General features: G+C 41.7%; 1 protein-coding gene across 1 annotated transcript; it reads right to left on the bottom strand.

Annotated features, from left to right (window-relative positions):
- Window positions 1–2,004: 2,004 nt before the first annotated feature.
- On the bottom strand, window positions 2,005–14,338 carry Sub1 (SUB1 regulator of transcription). The gene is made up of 5 exons (XM_021183527.3): window positions 14,220–14,338; window positions 12,049–12,121; window positions 9,205–9,327; window positions 4,472–4,580; window positions 2,005–2,323 (listed from the first exon to the last, which is right to left on the bottom strand). Exons 2-5 carry the CDS (start codon window positions 12,118–12,120, stop codon window positions 2,244–2,246), a joined length of 384 nt encoding a protein of 127 aa, XP_021039186.1. The 5' UTR covers window position 12,121; window positions 14,220–14,338; the 3' UTR covers window positions 2,005–2,243.
- Between the last annotated feature and the right edge of the window lie 1,305 nt (window positions 14,339–15,643).

The raw sequence follows: 15,643 nt of genomic DNA, 5'->3' as shown, positions 1-15,643 counted from the left end.
ATGGAGCATATTAAAGGGCAAAACCTGGCAGCAGATCTAATTATAAGATACTTATGCCCTAAAATGTCAAGCCTTCTTCCTGGGAGAAAACTTACTATGATGGTTATTAGTTCAACAGAATCTAGAACTACCCAAAAGATAGGCCTCTAGGCATGTCTGGAGAATCATCTTGCCTGCTGTGGCCAACTCCAGCTCCTGGGCTAAGTCAGGTTAAATGAGACAGAAAGGAACTGAGCATGCAATCACAGCTCTCAGCTTCCTGATTATGGAGCCATGTGGCCAGATGTCTGGAGCTCCTGCCACTGTGATTATGCAACAACGGACTGGAACCTGCAACTGTGAGTCAGAATAAACCCTTTCTCCCTTGGCTGCTTCTGTCAGGGCACTTCACCACAGCACTGAGGATAAAGGCATCTGAACGCAAAATACAAGGACTGTACCCGTTCTTTTCAATCTGAAAAGTCCTTCCTCTTCTTTTAACTCAATTTTCCTTTTCCAACACACAAAGAAAAAGAGTAACAACTCTGGTATAACATTAGTGAATGTATTTAGCTATCAACCTAACAAATTATGCCCGAGAAAGCTTTCCACATGGAGATTTTATTATGCTAAGCAGCTAGCAATGCCTAGGTAGCAGACAGCAGATCTCTGCAGATCTCTGAAGCGGACAGCTGAAATGTACATAGAACACATGGCCTCAGGAATTTACCTGTTATTCTCTCCTCATCTGCACCAGTCTTATGTTCTAAGTATCCTTTCTTTAAATGACAAATAAGGAATACTTTATAAAATCAATGAAATGCAACACATTATAAGAGGATCGTCCCTCAAGAATGAGCTATGGTATGTATCTTAAACCCTTTGATATATATATATATCAATTTGGAGTAACACACTAAAAAGTTACCTAAAGAATATCTGTGGGGAGGACAGTCAACCACATGAGGCCTGGCAGATTGTTTTTTAAATTTAATCCTTAACAGTTCTATAAAATGCTTAGACAGTAGGACTCAGTGTTAGTACGACAGTGCAATTCTGATACGGCAACCCTTAGTGGCAGCATTTTTTCACGTCTATAAATTGTCCTTGTTAGCTATTATTCTACGTAGACCCATCTTAATGTTATCACCAACATATCATGTGCACAACATTTAGTTTCAAGAAAGTCCCTTTCTCATCACGGGCTAGCTCCCTTCAGTGTGGTGACTTTCCTTTGCAAACATTTCCCCTCAGAACACTATGCCCTTTTCATTGGAGCAATGTCCCTAAAACATGTGCCTGTCTGCTTGCTTAATCATCACAATTGAAATGGAAATGTCTATCAAACTTAGTTAACATCAAGTCTGGAAGTCTCTTGTCCAGATTAACTGTAGAACAGTCAACTCTAAAACCGCCCACATGCCACATCTGACGACATAGAATCCACACATTATTAGAATGTAACAGTAGGCCAGTAAGTTTCACACTTTTTACAAGTCTAATCTAGTTTAATATCTGACTTTATAACCATCACCCTAGCACAAATGTTTACTGAGTGACAGCTCATCAGACATCAAAGTCACTATGTTCTGTAGACTAAGCAACATCTACACAGAGCACTATGAATAATGACATACACTTGCTTGGAGTTCTCATTTAAGTCATGTTGCCAAACAGACACCTGCTAATAATTAACACAGTAGACTTAGGAGGCAACAAAACTGACAGTTTGACTTTCTAAATAAGCGTAATCTACCTGAATAAAGAGTGATTTAAACTTGAGCACTAAGAGAACTAAAGAAAAGATAAGTTATTGTGGTTGGGAGAAGTCCTGGAGAGGAAAACGCAGTAAATCTGGTTGGAAAGAAAAAGGCTGAGTATACATTTCACAAAGCAATCTAAGAAACTCAGTGTAATGCAAATCCTTCTGAATGTAAGCGGACTCAACAGTGTGCCTACAAAGGTTGTTCTTTTGGCCTTAAACAGTAACTAGGGTTTTTTTGATCAAAAAAGGGTACCACAGTAAAGATTGTAATGATCTGACTTTATTTTACACTAGGTAGGGGGCACAAAGCAATCCTCTTTAATAAACTTGACAATTAGCTTCACTTAGAACATTTTAATAATGCACATTAAAAAAAAGTATTTGTCTTACAAATTGTTCTGCAATCCAAATATACAACAGCTTGGAAAACAACATTTAGAAAACAAAAGCCAATGTAAAAAGACAACTACAACAGTACAGGTTTGATATGGCTCAGATTTTACAGCTTTCTTACTGCGTCATCTATGTCAGAGATCTGTTCCTTCAGCTGACTCCATTGTTCCATGTTTAAAGAAATACCTAAACAAGGTTTAAGAAATACAAGGTGAAAATCAAGCCTTTTGGGAGATTTTGATATATACAAATATTTGAATCAAAACTGTCATTTCACTTATGTGGATTTTTAGTGTTGAGAACAAAACCCAGATCTCAGGCACGCCACATACGCGCTCTATTACACCAGCTGCCTTTTGAATGGCAACCAGAATAATGAAGTTTTATGAGCGATCTATATTGATATTAAAATCTTACATGTTAGTCATAGGTTCAATTTTATATACAGTTTAACTTCCAACAGTGCATCTACATAATGCCTATTTTGACCAATAAGTACCAGTAAAAATCTGAAGATATGTCACAAACATATACAGAACCAGATTTAGCATAAGACATTGGCAGTTTTACATCCTGTCTCTTCCAACATTTGTTCCATATTTCCACCAAATTTCAATGTGTTTAGCTCTGTGCTGAGTTCTTCCATCAGCATCCATTCCACTTTGGGAAACTCCTTAAAGTGACTCAAAATGGGCATGGCAGAGTGCACAATTCAGATGGGTATGGGTGCACTCTGGAATCATGCTATCAAGAGCGACACTCCGCTTCACCATCCCTAGCTGCCTTTCCTAGACTCAGTTTCTTAATCAGTAAATATGACTTACACATCAAAGAGTGGTTATAATATATTAAATCAGGTACAATGAAACCTCAATCTAACATCCATACACGTGTGCAAACAATGTATTTTTCAGAAAACTGCCGAGGGACCATGAGAATGCAATAGGCAGCAGCAAGAAGGAAGCCTGTGAGGCTAAGTCAATTCCTTAGGAAACATATGCAAAAATGAAATCAAGGATTAGCCACTGTGGAAAATCCTGAATAAAATTGCAGACAGAAATAATCAGTAAACATAAAAAAGAAAGCTTCTAAGACACACTTGAAAACTGCATCAACAAAGTGTCACCTTTAACAGTGGGCAGAATAGTACTAGAAGAACGCATTTTTCTCCTTTTACTAAAAAAGAATACACATTTATTCACTGAATGGGTGCACACATGCATACATGTATGGGCCCCCTGCGCCACAGAGTTTTCCACAGTATAGGTAGTATCCATTCTCTCCTTCACCTCATGGGTCCTGGGTCCTATTGGCACAAAGTGCCTTCACCTGCTGAGGGACCATACCTTACTGGCCCAAGAAAGCATTTCGTAAACTAAATCAACCCAGAGCATAGAACTACATAAATTTAGGTAGTGTAAGTGTTAATCTTTTTCAAAGTTTATCAGCATGACCATGTACAACAGTTTCACCTGACATTTTCCTGTGTGTATATAATGTATCTCACCCTCCACTCCCTCGCTATGCCCCATTTCCCACTCCTGTCCATCGCCTGCCTCTTCTCAGCCAGTCCCCCTCTACTGTGTGCATGCCTTTGTCTATGCTCCCTGGAGCACAAGTTAACAGTTCATCTTGACCATCAACTCGATGGATTTAGAACCATTATGAACACACCTCTGTGAGTGTCCACAAGTATCTGTGGACAGATTAAACTGATGAAAGAAGACCTGCCCTGGATGTGGGTGGCCCCACCCGCCTAAGGCCTCATTGACACCAAGCCCAGCCCCAGCACACTCATCTCTCCACATCCTGGCTGGGCCCCACGTGAGCAGCTGCCCTCCACCTTCTGAGTGGGTCAGAATAAACCCTTCTTCCCTAAGTTGCTTTTATCTCCTATGTTGTCACAAGAAAACGAAATACAAGTTGGTACATGCTTTCTGGCTACTTTGTAACAGAATGAACTGTTTCTACATGCTAAGAGGATTGAACTGGGCAGAGCACCAATACTAAGGGGACAGAGACCTTTAAGGACTCTGTATTAAAGAACATCTTGCTAGAGCTGAATCCCAAGCAAACACTAAACCCAGGAGTTTGCTACTTCTCATTTTACAGTTTCTAAAGTAATGCCTAATCTGCCTAGGAACTGATAAAAATGAAGTTAAAGTTAGCGATCACTTCAACGTGACAATAGGATGCTGTTTTCCTAGGTTTCATTACAAACTGATTATAAGAGGATCAACCGAGTAAGGCCAATCCTTAACCTGTATTCCCTGTAACAACTTAAGGTAAGCATTCAATCAGCATTAACATCAAACTGAAGAAATAAAACCTCACCTTTTCTTCCTGGTTTCATTTCACCTTCTGAATCCATCCAATATTCTCTAATATCAATTAGAATTTTTCCTTTGAAGTCCCGAACACTGACATATCTCATCTTTCCAATCTAGCAGAGAGGGAGAAAGAAAATGCATAAAGAGAGGTTTTGAATTTATATTCACAACTTGCACTTATAATCCTGGAAAAAGTATTCAACTGCAATTGGGGGGGTGAGTGCGTGCATATATGTCCACATATGATGTCCAGAGAATGACTTCAAGTGTCTTTATCATTCTCTGCCTTGCCTTGAAAAGATCTCTCACTGTTAAGTTGGCAGACCACAGAGTACTCAGGATCTGTCATTTCTGCCCCTCAGTGCTGGGATTATAGCCATCTGCAGCCAAATCCAACTACCTCAGGGGGATGCTGAGCATTAAAGCTCTGGTCCTCATGTTTGTACAAGCATTTCTGCTTATTGAGCTATCTTTCTTCAGTCTCACTTTAAAATTTATGAATATTAATAAAACACAGTAAATAGAATGGATGTCCTTTGACAAAAATAGAAACATAATGTTCCAATAATCCTGCTTTGAGGGTAAAGCATATACTTAACAGACCAGACATATTCTGAGAAATGCATACTCAGAAGATTCTCCTGTGTGAGCATCAGAATGTACTTAGTAAGACAACTTACACACTATGGTACCAATCCTATAGTATCCTCACTTATATGTATGTGTTCAATTGACTGACACTTGCGGCACATAACTGCACATCCAAAACAACTGGCAGTAGAGTCTCCCAAGAGATCTTAATTACACTATTCATAATAGTTAGAAGTAGAAGAAACCCAAAAGTCCATCCTTAGATGAGGACACAAAGAGAACATGGCTTACACATGCAATGGAACACTATTCAGTCTTTATATAGGCAATCCTGTCCATGCTATAGCGTTATGTTAAGTGAAATAACAGCAGTACAATCTGATTCAACCTAAATGAGATGCCTACAGTCTAATGCAGTAAACTCAGAGAAATCAAAAAGTAAAACACCTCAGAAGGCAGTAACAGGCAGCTAGCTGTGTTCAAGGTTAGCTTGGTTTACACATAGCAAGCTCCAGGCTACCCAGGGTGTGCTGGCTGAACAGAAACAGCTAGCTACCAATGAGCTGGAATGGTTGGCCCACAGGACTGCAACTACTGGGGAGTGTGGCCTTGTTAGAGTTGGTATGACCTTATTGGAGGAAGTGTGTACTGTTGTTGGTTTAAAAAAAACAAAAACAAAGCCGGGCGTGGTGGCGCACGCCTTTAATCCCAGCACTCGGGAGGCAGAGGCAGGCGGATTTCTGAGTTCGAGGCCAGCCTGGTCTACAAAGTGAGTTCCAGGACAGCCAGGGCTATACAGAAAAACCCTGTCTCGAAAAACCAAAAAAAAAAAACAAAAACAAAAACAAAAAAAAAACAAAAAGCAAAACACACAAAACAAAATCACAATCATTTGATTTTACCAATGAAGTCTTGGGAGCCAGGTGCTGGGGTGGAAAACTGCTCGCTCAGAGAGGCAGAGAAAGCACCCAGCTGACTGACCTTCCTCCTCAGCCAAAGTCCCACCAGAATGCCCTCTCTCTCACACCATGTCAAATTCCTTCAAACTCAATGTCCCTCCCTTCTTCTTGTGCATTTCTGTCCTCCTGACTCCTCTTGTCCTCTATGTTTCTTAATGATCCTATGCTCACTTCCTGTCAGTTGGTCACTTGCTCTGCCTCTTGACCTATGGTTGATTTTGTTTAATCCTGTTTACAATATTCAAGCAGCAAGTGCTTTGACTAAAGGCATATGCTAAGGCTGAGCCACACAACTAAAAACAGGTTTTTCCAGTGAATACAATCTCAGGGTTCACAGTGTGATCAAATATCTTGCAACCCTGTACACACTTGTAGAGGTGGGCGTTGAGGTCTCATACTCAAGCTATGCCCAGTGTGGCTTTTGCTGCCTTCAGATTAAGATACAGAACTCTCAGCTCTTCCTCCAGCACCATGCCTTCCCTGCACAGCACCATGCTGATAATGGACTAAAACCTCTGAAACTATAAAAGCCAGCCCCAATTAAAAGTTTTCCTTTACACATAGAGTTGCCATGATCAGTGTCTTTTCACAGCAACAAAAACTGTAGCTAAGAGACAGGCCTACATACGGAGACCCTGTCGTTTTTTAAAAAATAAACAAATAAAAAACCTTATATATACTGGTGGCTTAACACAAGCTATGTGGTTTTTGAATGTTCCCACTTTCTAGATTCAGTAAATGAAAGTAAAGTGTAGTACTAAAGCAGACAGACATAGGTCAAGAATTAAGAATGCAGCCCAAAAATAGGACATGCATTTAATAAACTCACCAAGTTATTTAGGAAAGATCCACAGTATTCAAAGGAAGGACAGCTGTTGTGATTTGAATGAAAATGGCCTCCTTAGGCTCTTAAGGAGTGGCATTATTTTAAAGGATTAGGACACCTGGCCTGTCAGAGTAGGTGCAGTCTTTTTGGAGGAAGTGGGAGTGAACTTTGAGGTTTCAGAAGCTCAAGCCACACTCAGTGTCTCTCCATTCCGGCTGCCCGTGGAATTCAGCTACTCTCCAGCAAGACATTTGCCTACCTGCCACCACGCTTCTTGCCATGGTGACAAGGGACTAAACCACTGAACTGTAAGCCAGCTCCAATTAAATGTTTTTCTAAGAGTTGTATGGTGCCTCTTCACAGCAACAGAACACTGACTAAGACAAAAGTCTTAACAGGCAAAATTGTAGGTGTACGCTACAGGTGGATCTCTGTGAGTCTAAAACTAGCTCTGCTGTGCAGCCAGGGCCATACAAAAAAAAAAAACCTTGTCTCAAGAAACCCAACAAAAAATGAACCAAAGCTCTTTTTTAATTAGTGAGAAAAAAAAAAGTCATCCCCTAAAAATAAACCTCATTTCTCAAAAATCTCTACCAAAAAACAACTTTGAAAAGCCATGGTAATGCAAGAGCCTCTGCTCTTGAGGAGAGGCAGGAGGATTGCTAAGACCTCAAATTAGCCTATTCTATATAGTGACTTCCAAGTAAGCCAGGGCTATTAAAAACAAACAAACAAACAAAAAGACCCTCATCTCAGACTCCCCCACCCCACCAGGCCAGAGGTAGAAAGGAAAGCACACAGCATGAATGGTAAAAGAAAAGCCAAGATACAGTTATAAAACTGGATATTCCAAAGCCCTTCTTTACAAACACTACAAAATACTCTAGTCAATTTTATACTTATCCTGCCCCAGTTACTCGCTGTACTTAAAAGTCAAATGGCCCTGGAAGATCCCCACCAGACTTCTGATAATCTGCAAGACTTCCCAGGCTTCAACCACAAAGGCTCTGTAATTCATACACAACTCAAGCTCCTTCCCACTTCAAGATATGAACCCAATTTCCTACTCTTGAAAATGCTCCCTTTGTCCACACACTGCACCGCTGGCTTAACCATCACGTTTCAAGATTTAGGTGTCTTATCCTTTTAATGAGATTCTCATGCCTACTCTCTCAATCTGTCCACTACTTCTCAGGACCTATTGTCATTTTTACTATGCATATGTAATCATGGTTCCCTTAAATTCCACAAGGTTACAGATCACATTCCACGTGGATTATTAGACCTGGCAAAGCCTGAATGAAATAGAGCACAGTAAGCATCCAACTTATTATCCATTTGAACCAATAACAGCATTCTTTTAAATTCCTCATCACATACCTTCACCTATATTCTCTATCAAACCAACCTTTGCCCCGAAATTATACTGAAGTCAAAGAACTGAAACCTATAACTAATTAATCTACATTTTCTTTTTGTCTATTTCTTTCTTCTACTACTTTTAGTTTTCTTTCACCACTTTATCTACTCACATCCTTTCTTCTCTCATCATTCATTTGCAAATCTCTCATAAGCTGCTATCGCCTCCTCTCTCTGGTTTGTGTTCTTTGGTGGTTGGCTATTTAGTTGAGCACATGTAAAAGCCAACAAGAATAATTCCCAGCCAAGCCCCCAAGGCGCTACAGGAGATCGTCCTCAGTGGCCACATTTGCTGGCAGGTCTACCTTACAGCTGGTCTTTCTTCATCACCGTCTTTGTAATCATCACTCTCTCCCTTATCAATACAAATGAAAGTCTATATAACTGCCTCCACAATCTCACAGCATCATCTACTCACAATGCCTCATCTCACCAGTCAGTGTTTGCAGTGAAGCAAATTCTGAATTGCTACAAACACTTTAACAAAGTCAAGACACCCAGCAGCCCTCCCTGGGGTTCCCATGTCACTCCATCTATTCTCTCTGATGCCCCTTTCCTTAAGCTCAGACTCCTGGTCTAAACACGCTAACCCAGCACTGTCTGTACCCATACGCTATTGTCCCCAGCCTTCTGTTTCTTATGAAGCCTAAGTTAGGCCATTTCTCTCAAATACTATCAAATTTATACTTTCCCGTCAAATACTCATCCTACTTACTCAAATTTGCTTCCCAAATATATAGTTCTAAATCTTTTTTTGGCTTTCTGTAACCTTTGGAATTGTATCATTTAAATATAGTAAAACTAGACTTCTAGACTTTTACCACTAGCCCAGAATTGAACAAATCACCCTCACTTCCTACTCTGGTCAAGAGGATTACAAGGGAAGGCTGGTGTGCTCTATATCAGGATCTGCCCACTGGACTCAATGCCCTCCAACTCTACCTGGAACATGTTGTCATCTCTGCTGCTGCTGCTCTGCTTGGAGGATGCCAGTGCTCTAGAAGTCTCACCAGGCTTTTGCTTCTTCACGGGTTTCTCTGGGACAACTTGCTTTTTCCTCTTTAACTTAAAAAGAAAAACAGGCAAGAATACACACTTGTGAAGTTCAAAACACTTCATTAAAAAGTTAGTCAAATTTTTGACTTATGAAAAATATGTACATTAAAATGTTTTAACTATGAATCTAGTCTTCACATAACTAATGATAGCATTTTTACACTCTACTCTCATAATCTCCACAGATCCCTCCCATGTTAAAACAGTGATCTTGTGAACTAGAACCCACACACTACTCTCTGGAAAGAGAACGACAAGCAGCCTATAACTTCTGTATAAACCTTTGGAAACCACAAATCCACCAGAAGCTTTCCTCTTGTTATTTTAAGTTTTTAAAAACAAAGTATACTGGTATATTCTGTAACCCTGACTAAGGTTGAGGCAGGAAAGCTGAAGATCAAACAAAAAAAAAAAAAAAAAAAAAAAACAAAACCAACATATTTATGACTAAAACTGAATACTTACTAATTCTTTGTCTACTCCAAAAGGTATCTGTACTTTTTCAAGAATGTATGCTTCCAGCCTGGACTACATAGCAAGCTCCAGGCCAGTCAGGGCTACATAATTTAACTCTTATCTTAGGAGGAAAGGAAAAAAAAGGACGCCTCGGTAAAGGAAGTTACTATCTAATGCCAGGCACGGAAAATCAAGAACTCAAACTTCTTCAGCACTAAGAATTGATGATGGACAGTAGTAAGACTGTACTCAACCCCATATTTTAGAATTAGCACTCGTATAAAAGAATTGCATATAACCTCATTCTCAAAATGAGCGAAGAAAAGCTAAAAAAATTAACAATTTTAAAAAACCCATGTTAAGTTTCCAGTCCAAACAGTAGAGGGCAGGCATGTTCCTTCTTAGTGGAAAGGACAAACTAGTTTAATATTACTAAACATATATTAAATTTGTTGAGGCTAGGGTAATAATATGCTATGAAATGAAAACTATGGAAGCACCTAATGTAAATGTTTACAGGATTAATAGTACTGTGAGACAAGCTAAGCAAAAGACAATCCTCTGACTGGTGCATGCAGCAAGCAACCTCAGTGTCAGTTACACAAACTTAGAGGCTACACTGTACAAGTTCTGAAAAGACTTCAAGTACAGCTATATATGATGTTTGAAGCCTTATTTCAAAATTATAAATGATACTATAGTCTATCTGTACATTTATAGGCTCCAACTTTCCTAAATTTTCCTATAGAATTCCCTTAGGCAGTACAGAGGCCAAAAAAACAAACAAAACCTAAACAATAACAAAAACTTTTAAAAAAAAAATTTTTTAAAGAGGGGGTTGCTGCTTTAAATAAATAAAACAGGGTCCCCAGTATCCCAGGTGACCTTGAACTTCTGACCCTCCTGCTTCCATTCCCATGGCTAGGGGATCAAACCTGGGACTTCCTGAGTGCTAGGCCAGCACACTACCAACTGAACTACAATAACTAGCTTTGCCTGCTGCTTTTACACTTTGTAAACCACAGATGCACTAATTACTTATTTTCAACAAAGCAAGTAAACAAATAAGGGTGAAAACAATGTGTTCAATTTCTAGGATTGAATGTCTACTCAGATATAAATTTCTATTAAGACACAGCGGTGTGGAAGGAAGTCTTGACCACAAGGTGAACTGCTCCGTCACACTTCACTGCTGTGATCAAGTGAGTGGAATGAAGCTGACAAAACAATGATCACCTAACACAGAAAAAGCTTATTCTGACAAAATGGGTAATTTTGTATTTGCTGTGTTGGATGACTTTATTTACTAAAAGCAAATAACCTTTAAAGTTAAAATGTACCAAAACTAAAATTCAGTAATTTGGAGAAAGAGGAACAATGACTGAGAAACTGTCAACATTAATATTTTCATTCAAAAATCCATGCAGCCCAATAGTGACTTATACCTATAGGTCAGACAGAGCTTTGGAAATTTTATTACCATCATTTTGTATTTGTTGTACTTGTGATGCCTGTATGTGGGTACATGAGGTTACAGGGCAAACTTGTAATGGGGTCTCTTCTCCTACCATGTGGAAGAACAGAGAGGTCAAACTCACATGAGGCGCCACAGCAGGCTAGATTAATTGGATTTTTGAATGACATGGATTTCTAAATAATGGTGAGTAGTGTCTTTGGTCTCATTAAAATTCTAGTGCTCTAGAGTCTAAGAAAGCTTTTCTGTTGACTCTTGGTTACTAGAGGTGCTCAATGGAGGACTTGCTTAGTCTGAGCTGGGTCCCTACTCCTGAGGGTGAGGGAGAAAGACAAAAGTACAAGGTCAGCCCAACAACTTACTGAGACCCTATTGCAAATAAAAAGTAAGAGGGCTAAAGATATAGCAAGTACTTGCCTAGGATGCACTGGGCTGCCAGGCTGAACCCCAAGTACAACACAAAGACCTCTTAAGTATGATGTAAGTCCTGCAAATGAGACTAGAATCTAATATTCTACTCAAGGAATCCATCAGTCATTTATCTTTACAAAATTACCCTTGCAGATTCTCTCACATTTTGAGCCCAGCATCGGTAGCACCATCCCAGCATCCCCCTTTCCCCATCCCCCGTCCACCCCCCCAGGGAAATCACAGGTGGTTGGAGAAGTCTAGGATGCATAGCAAAACCTATCTAAAAAGACTGACAGGCCTTTCCCTTCAAAACCCAATGTCAGCATTATGGAACAATTAATGCATCATACATTTTGTTCTATAAAAGAACTAGATAGAGTAAAAGTCACCTTTTTTTCAACTTCGCTGTCCGAATCACTGCCTGAAGAGCTTGAAGAAACGAGTTCCTTTGATTTAGGCATTCTGAAAGAAAAAGACATCACATGAATAATTTGCAAGGTGTTTTAGTACCTTCATCTTAGCTCTCCCAGACCAAAAGAAAAAATTAACTTCCACAGCTCATTCTGCCTTTTTGTGGTACTGGAGTCGTTACACAGAGCACATGTCTAAATTGCAAATAACAAGTACAGCCAATTATTCTGAACCCAGTCAGGACAAAGAAATAAAAGCCATGTGCACATTCCTTCACCCTTCTCAAAGTCAATGGGTCTTTTTAACAACTGCTTTGTAGAGGGGTTATAAAGTTTGTGGGTAGACTACAAGAAAGCAGCTGAGAATGATGACTGTAAAATCAAGAGAAATGTACATAATTCCACTCACACTAAGATGAGGGGATAACTCCAACATAAACAGCTTGCCCATGTAAGCATAATACCTAATTAATTTTGCCCTTATAAATCAAATCATCTTTTACATGCTCTGTATACACTAGTTTTTACTTTGTGGCCACACTATCAAAACAACAGGCAACAATCAGAGTTCACAATGTTATACACAATTCACAATAATTTTGCACTGATTTTCTACTTAGGGAAATATATAAAATGTGAACGCTTTATGTGCAAGGCAAAACTCACCAGACAGGCACACAGCGCAGAGCCTGCTGTTTATTTACTGCATAAAACAAAGGGCAGACTACTCAGTCTAACCCACATTTCAAGGAGTCCCTTAGGCAAGCCCTAATTACTTTTCAAGATACTTACACCAAATGGTAAAACCAGGTAGCAAAAGCTATTTACCAAACTATCTTCTGCTCTCTCCATCTAAATAAACTTATTAACTTCTATATGGCTTAAAGGTCCTAAAAAAAGCACAAGATTCTGTAAATACTAAAGAAAGATACGTCAATTCCTACCTCCTACATCAAAAAAATTATAACCCAGCTCTCTAAAGACCAAACTGGCATTCAATGTGCAAAATAGGAGGTCAAGGCGATCCCAATCCTGCCCACGACTCTACAGAACACAACTGGCCAGTCCGTTAGGGGTAATAACGAAACTCAGGAGGGAGAAGGCTCCTATCCAGCCCCTTCGCTTTTCCTCTATTGCTCCATTTCACAACCTGACCTCCAAAATCAAGTTTCCCAAGCTAGCTCGGTCACACAACTACACAAAGCCTGTTTTTTGAGAGAGAATTGCACATAAATCTTTCGCTTGCAAACAGCCAGCCATATCTATCTCCCATTACGAAAAGCTCTCTGGGGAACTAAAATTACTTCAAAGAACCACGTCATTATCTAACCTAAATCTACCCAATAAGAAAACAATGTTTGTTACTGGGAACTAAAGCCAGTCCCGTTCCCTACACTTGGACTTTTAACTTTAATGAGGCTTTACTGGGGTGGTTTCTTGGAGGCCCGGGGCGGGGGTAGGGGGGCTTCGTAATTCGAGCAAAAGGTAACTAAAAGGGGTGACCGTATTTAGACTGATCAGTCGGTGACCGGGGCTGGGGAGTACTGAACACATCCCAGAGTGCGAGGCTCTCGAGGACGAGCCGGCGCGGGGCACCGTGGGGGTCGCGGCCAGGAAGCTCCCGAAAGCCCCAAGGCGAGGGCTGGGGCTACTGCCGGCCTCAGGAAGGGGGCGTGGGGCGTCGAGAGCGTGCACAAGAGGAGGGCCTTGCGCCAGCGCCATTTTCTCCTCGCCCGGGAGCCCAGCCATGTTTGCCGAGCGCGCCCCCCGCCCCTCGACCCCGCGGGGCCAGCGTCCCCCGAGGGTGGGGAAGGGGTGGCTTCCCGAGCACGGTGGTCCGGGCAGGGGTGGGCGAGCGCAGCCTCAGGGCAGACCGCGAGCGCCTCCGCCCGGAGCCCCACCACCCAGTCCGAGAGGCGCGCGGCCATCACCCGCCGCTCGCCCGCCCGCGCCCACCGCCTCGGCTCGGCTCCCCGGAGCGGCCGCCACACGAGGCCCCGCGGGGACGCGGGCAAGAGCGGAGGCCCTCCCCCCGACCTGCCGGTTTTCTCCCCAGCCGTGGCGGGCAAGGAGAGCGAAGGGGGCCACGGTCGCCTGGGGTCGGCCTGGCCGCAGCCCCGAGGAATGGGCCCAGGGTCCCACGCACTCACGCTCCGCTCCGGCCGACCAAAAACCTCTCCCTCGCTCGTTCGCCTACTCCGGACTGACAGAGAGCCGGAAATGACGGCAGCTTAGCGGCCCTGGCTCCGCCCAATGGCACGAAGGCCACGTGAAGGGGCGTGGCCTCGCCGCCCAACCGCCAGCCGGCCCTTTCCAGGGCCTTAAAGGGGCCGCCACAGATACTGAAATGGATGCTCCTGAAAGAGGGAGATGGCGCCACAGTGAGATGCCATGCAGCTTGGGCCTGATCTGAAGGAGAATGAGGTGTCAATGAAACATAAATGACAAGATCCACGGAGCTTTGCGTTTGCAAATAGCTTGTATATGGTACGGCTCTATAAATGCTGTACTGAAATGATGGGAGCTACTCTGAGAAAAAACAATGTGCTGACCCACTTGCCCACAGATAATTTTCTGTTTCTACCTTTAAGATCTGACTCATGCTGCTAAAATCCAAAGGAAGCAAGCCTGGGAGGCGCACTATTTAATTCAGAAAGTCAAAGAAATCTTACAAATGTCCTTAGCCATGAAACCTTTATTCTTAAAATGAAGTTCTGGGGCTCCAAAGTAATTGTGGTTTGAATATAAAATCTCCCTGTGGGCTCATTCATTGGGGATCTGGTTTTCAACTGATGATCTTTTCAGAAGAGCCTGGATCCTGAGAGCTGTGCCTTAATCAGTGAATTAATGCTCTGATATAGTCATAATATGACCGCATTATTACAAGGTGGTGAAAAGTAAGGGTGTGTCCTTTGGGGGCTACATTTGTCCCTGGCCCCTTTTGTGCTCCCTTTCTGCAGCATCCTCCTCTGCAGGTTACCATGGACTTGGTGTTCCCCCTCACTACCAGCCTAGAATACAGGAGCTAGGTACTGGAGACGGAAACCGGAGACGGAAACCTGGAGCCATACTGAATCGCCATCCCTTTGTCTAAACAGGGATCCAAAGTCTCGCAGAGGAAATCCACTCCACCATCACAAATAACCACAAGCAGATGGCTTAGGATGTGTATTGGATGATTTCCTACTGTAGCCAACAATAAACAGAGTTCTGTTTATCACAAAGGTTTACATACAGCATTTGACAGATATTGATCATCCTAACAGGTTCAAGAGTTGAAATGATCATTGTCTTCACATTTAACAGCTGCAAAAATTAATAAGTGATTCAAACCTTGTATTGACTCGAACCTACTAAGGGTAGTAGGGAGGTGCCCCAGAGCATCCCTACTGAATGCAGAGTCCAACTAGAGCAACACTGTCATCAAAATAAACTGAGGGAGGAGTCTTTGTGTATGAAGCTCTAAACAAGGGTGTACTGGCTAGTTTTGTGTCAAGTTGACACAGCTAGCATTATCACAGAGAAAGGAGAGGAAATGCCTCCATGAGATCCAACTGTAAGGCATTTTCTCAAT

The sequence above is a fragment of the Mus caroli genome, unplaced genomic scaffold (genome assembly GCF_978045245.1).
Source record: "Mus caroli unplaced genomic scaffold, Mus_caroli_1 scaffold_16, whole genome shotgun sequence".
Classification (NCBI taxonomy): Eukaryota; Metazoa; Chordata; class Mammalia; order Rodentia; family Muridae; genus Mus; species Mus caroli.
This window is presented reverse-complemented; position numbering and strand designations above follow the sequence as displayed.

What these genes read in the sequence shown, in the direction of transcription:
- Sub1 (XM_021183527.3), bottom strand. Translation starts at nt 12,120, where the DNA reads ATGCCTAAATCAAAGGAACTCGTTTCTTCAAGCTCTTCAGGCAGTGAT. An exon ending in ACAGCGAAGTTGAAAAAAAG is followed by an intron (nt 9,328 to 12,048) that starts GTGACTTTTACT and finishes TTTCTTTTTAAG; the next exon opens with TTAAAGAGGAAAAAGCAAGT. An exon ending in AATGAAACCAGGAAGAAAAG is followed by an intron (nt 2,324 to 4,471) that starts GTGAGGTTTTAT and finishes AACCTTGTTTAG; the next exon opens with GTATTTCTTTAAACATGGAA.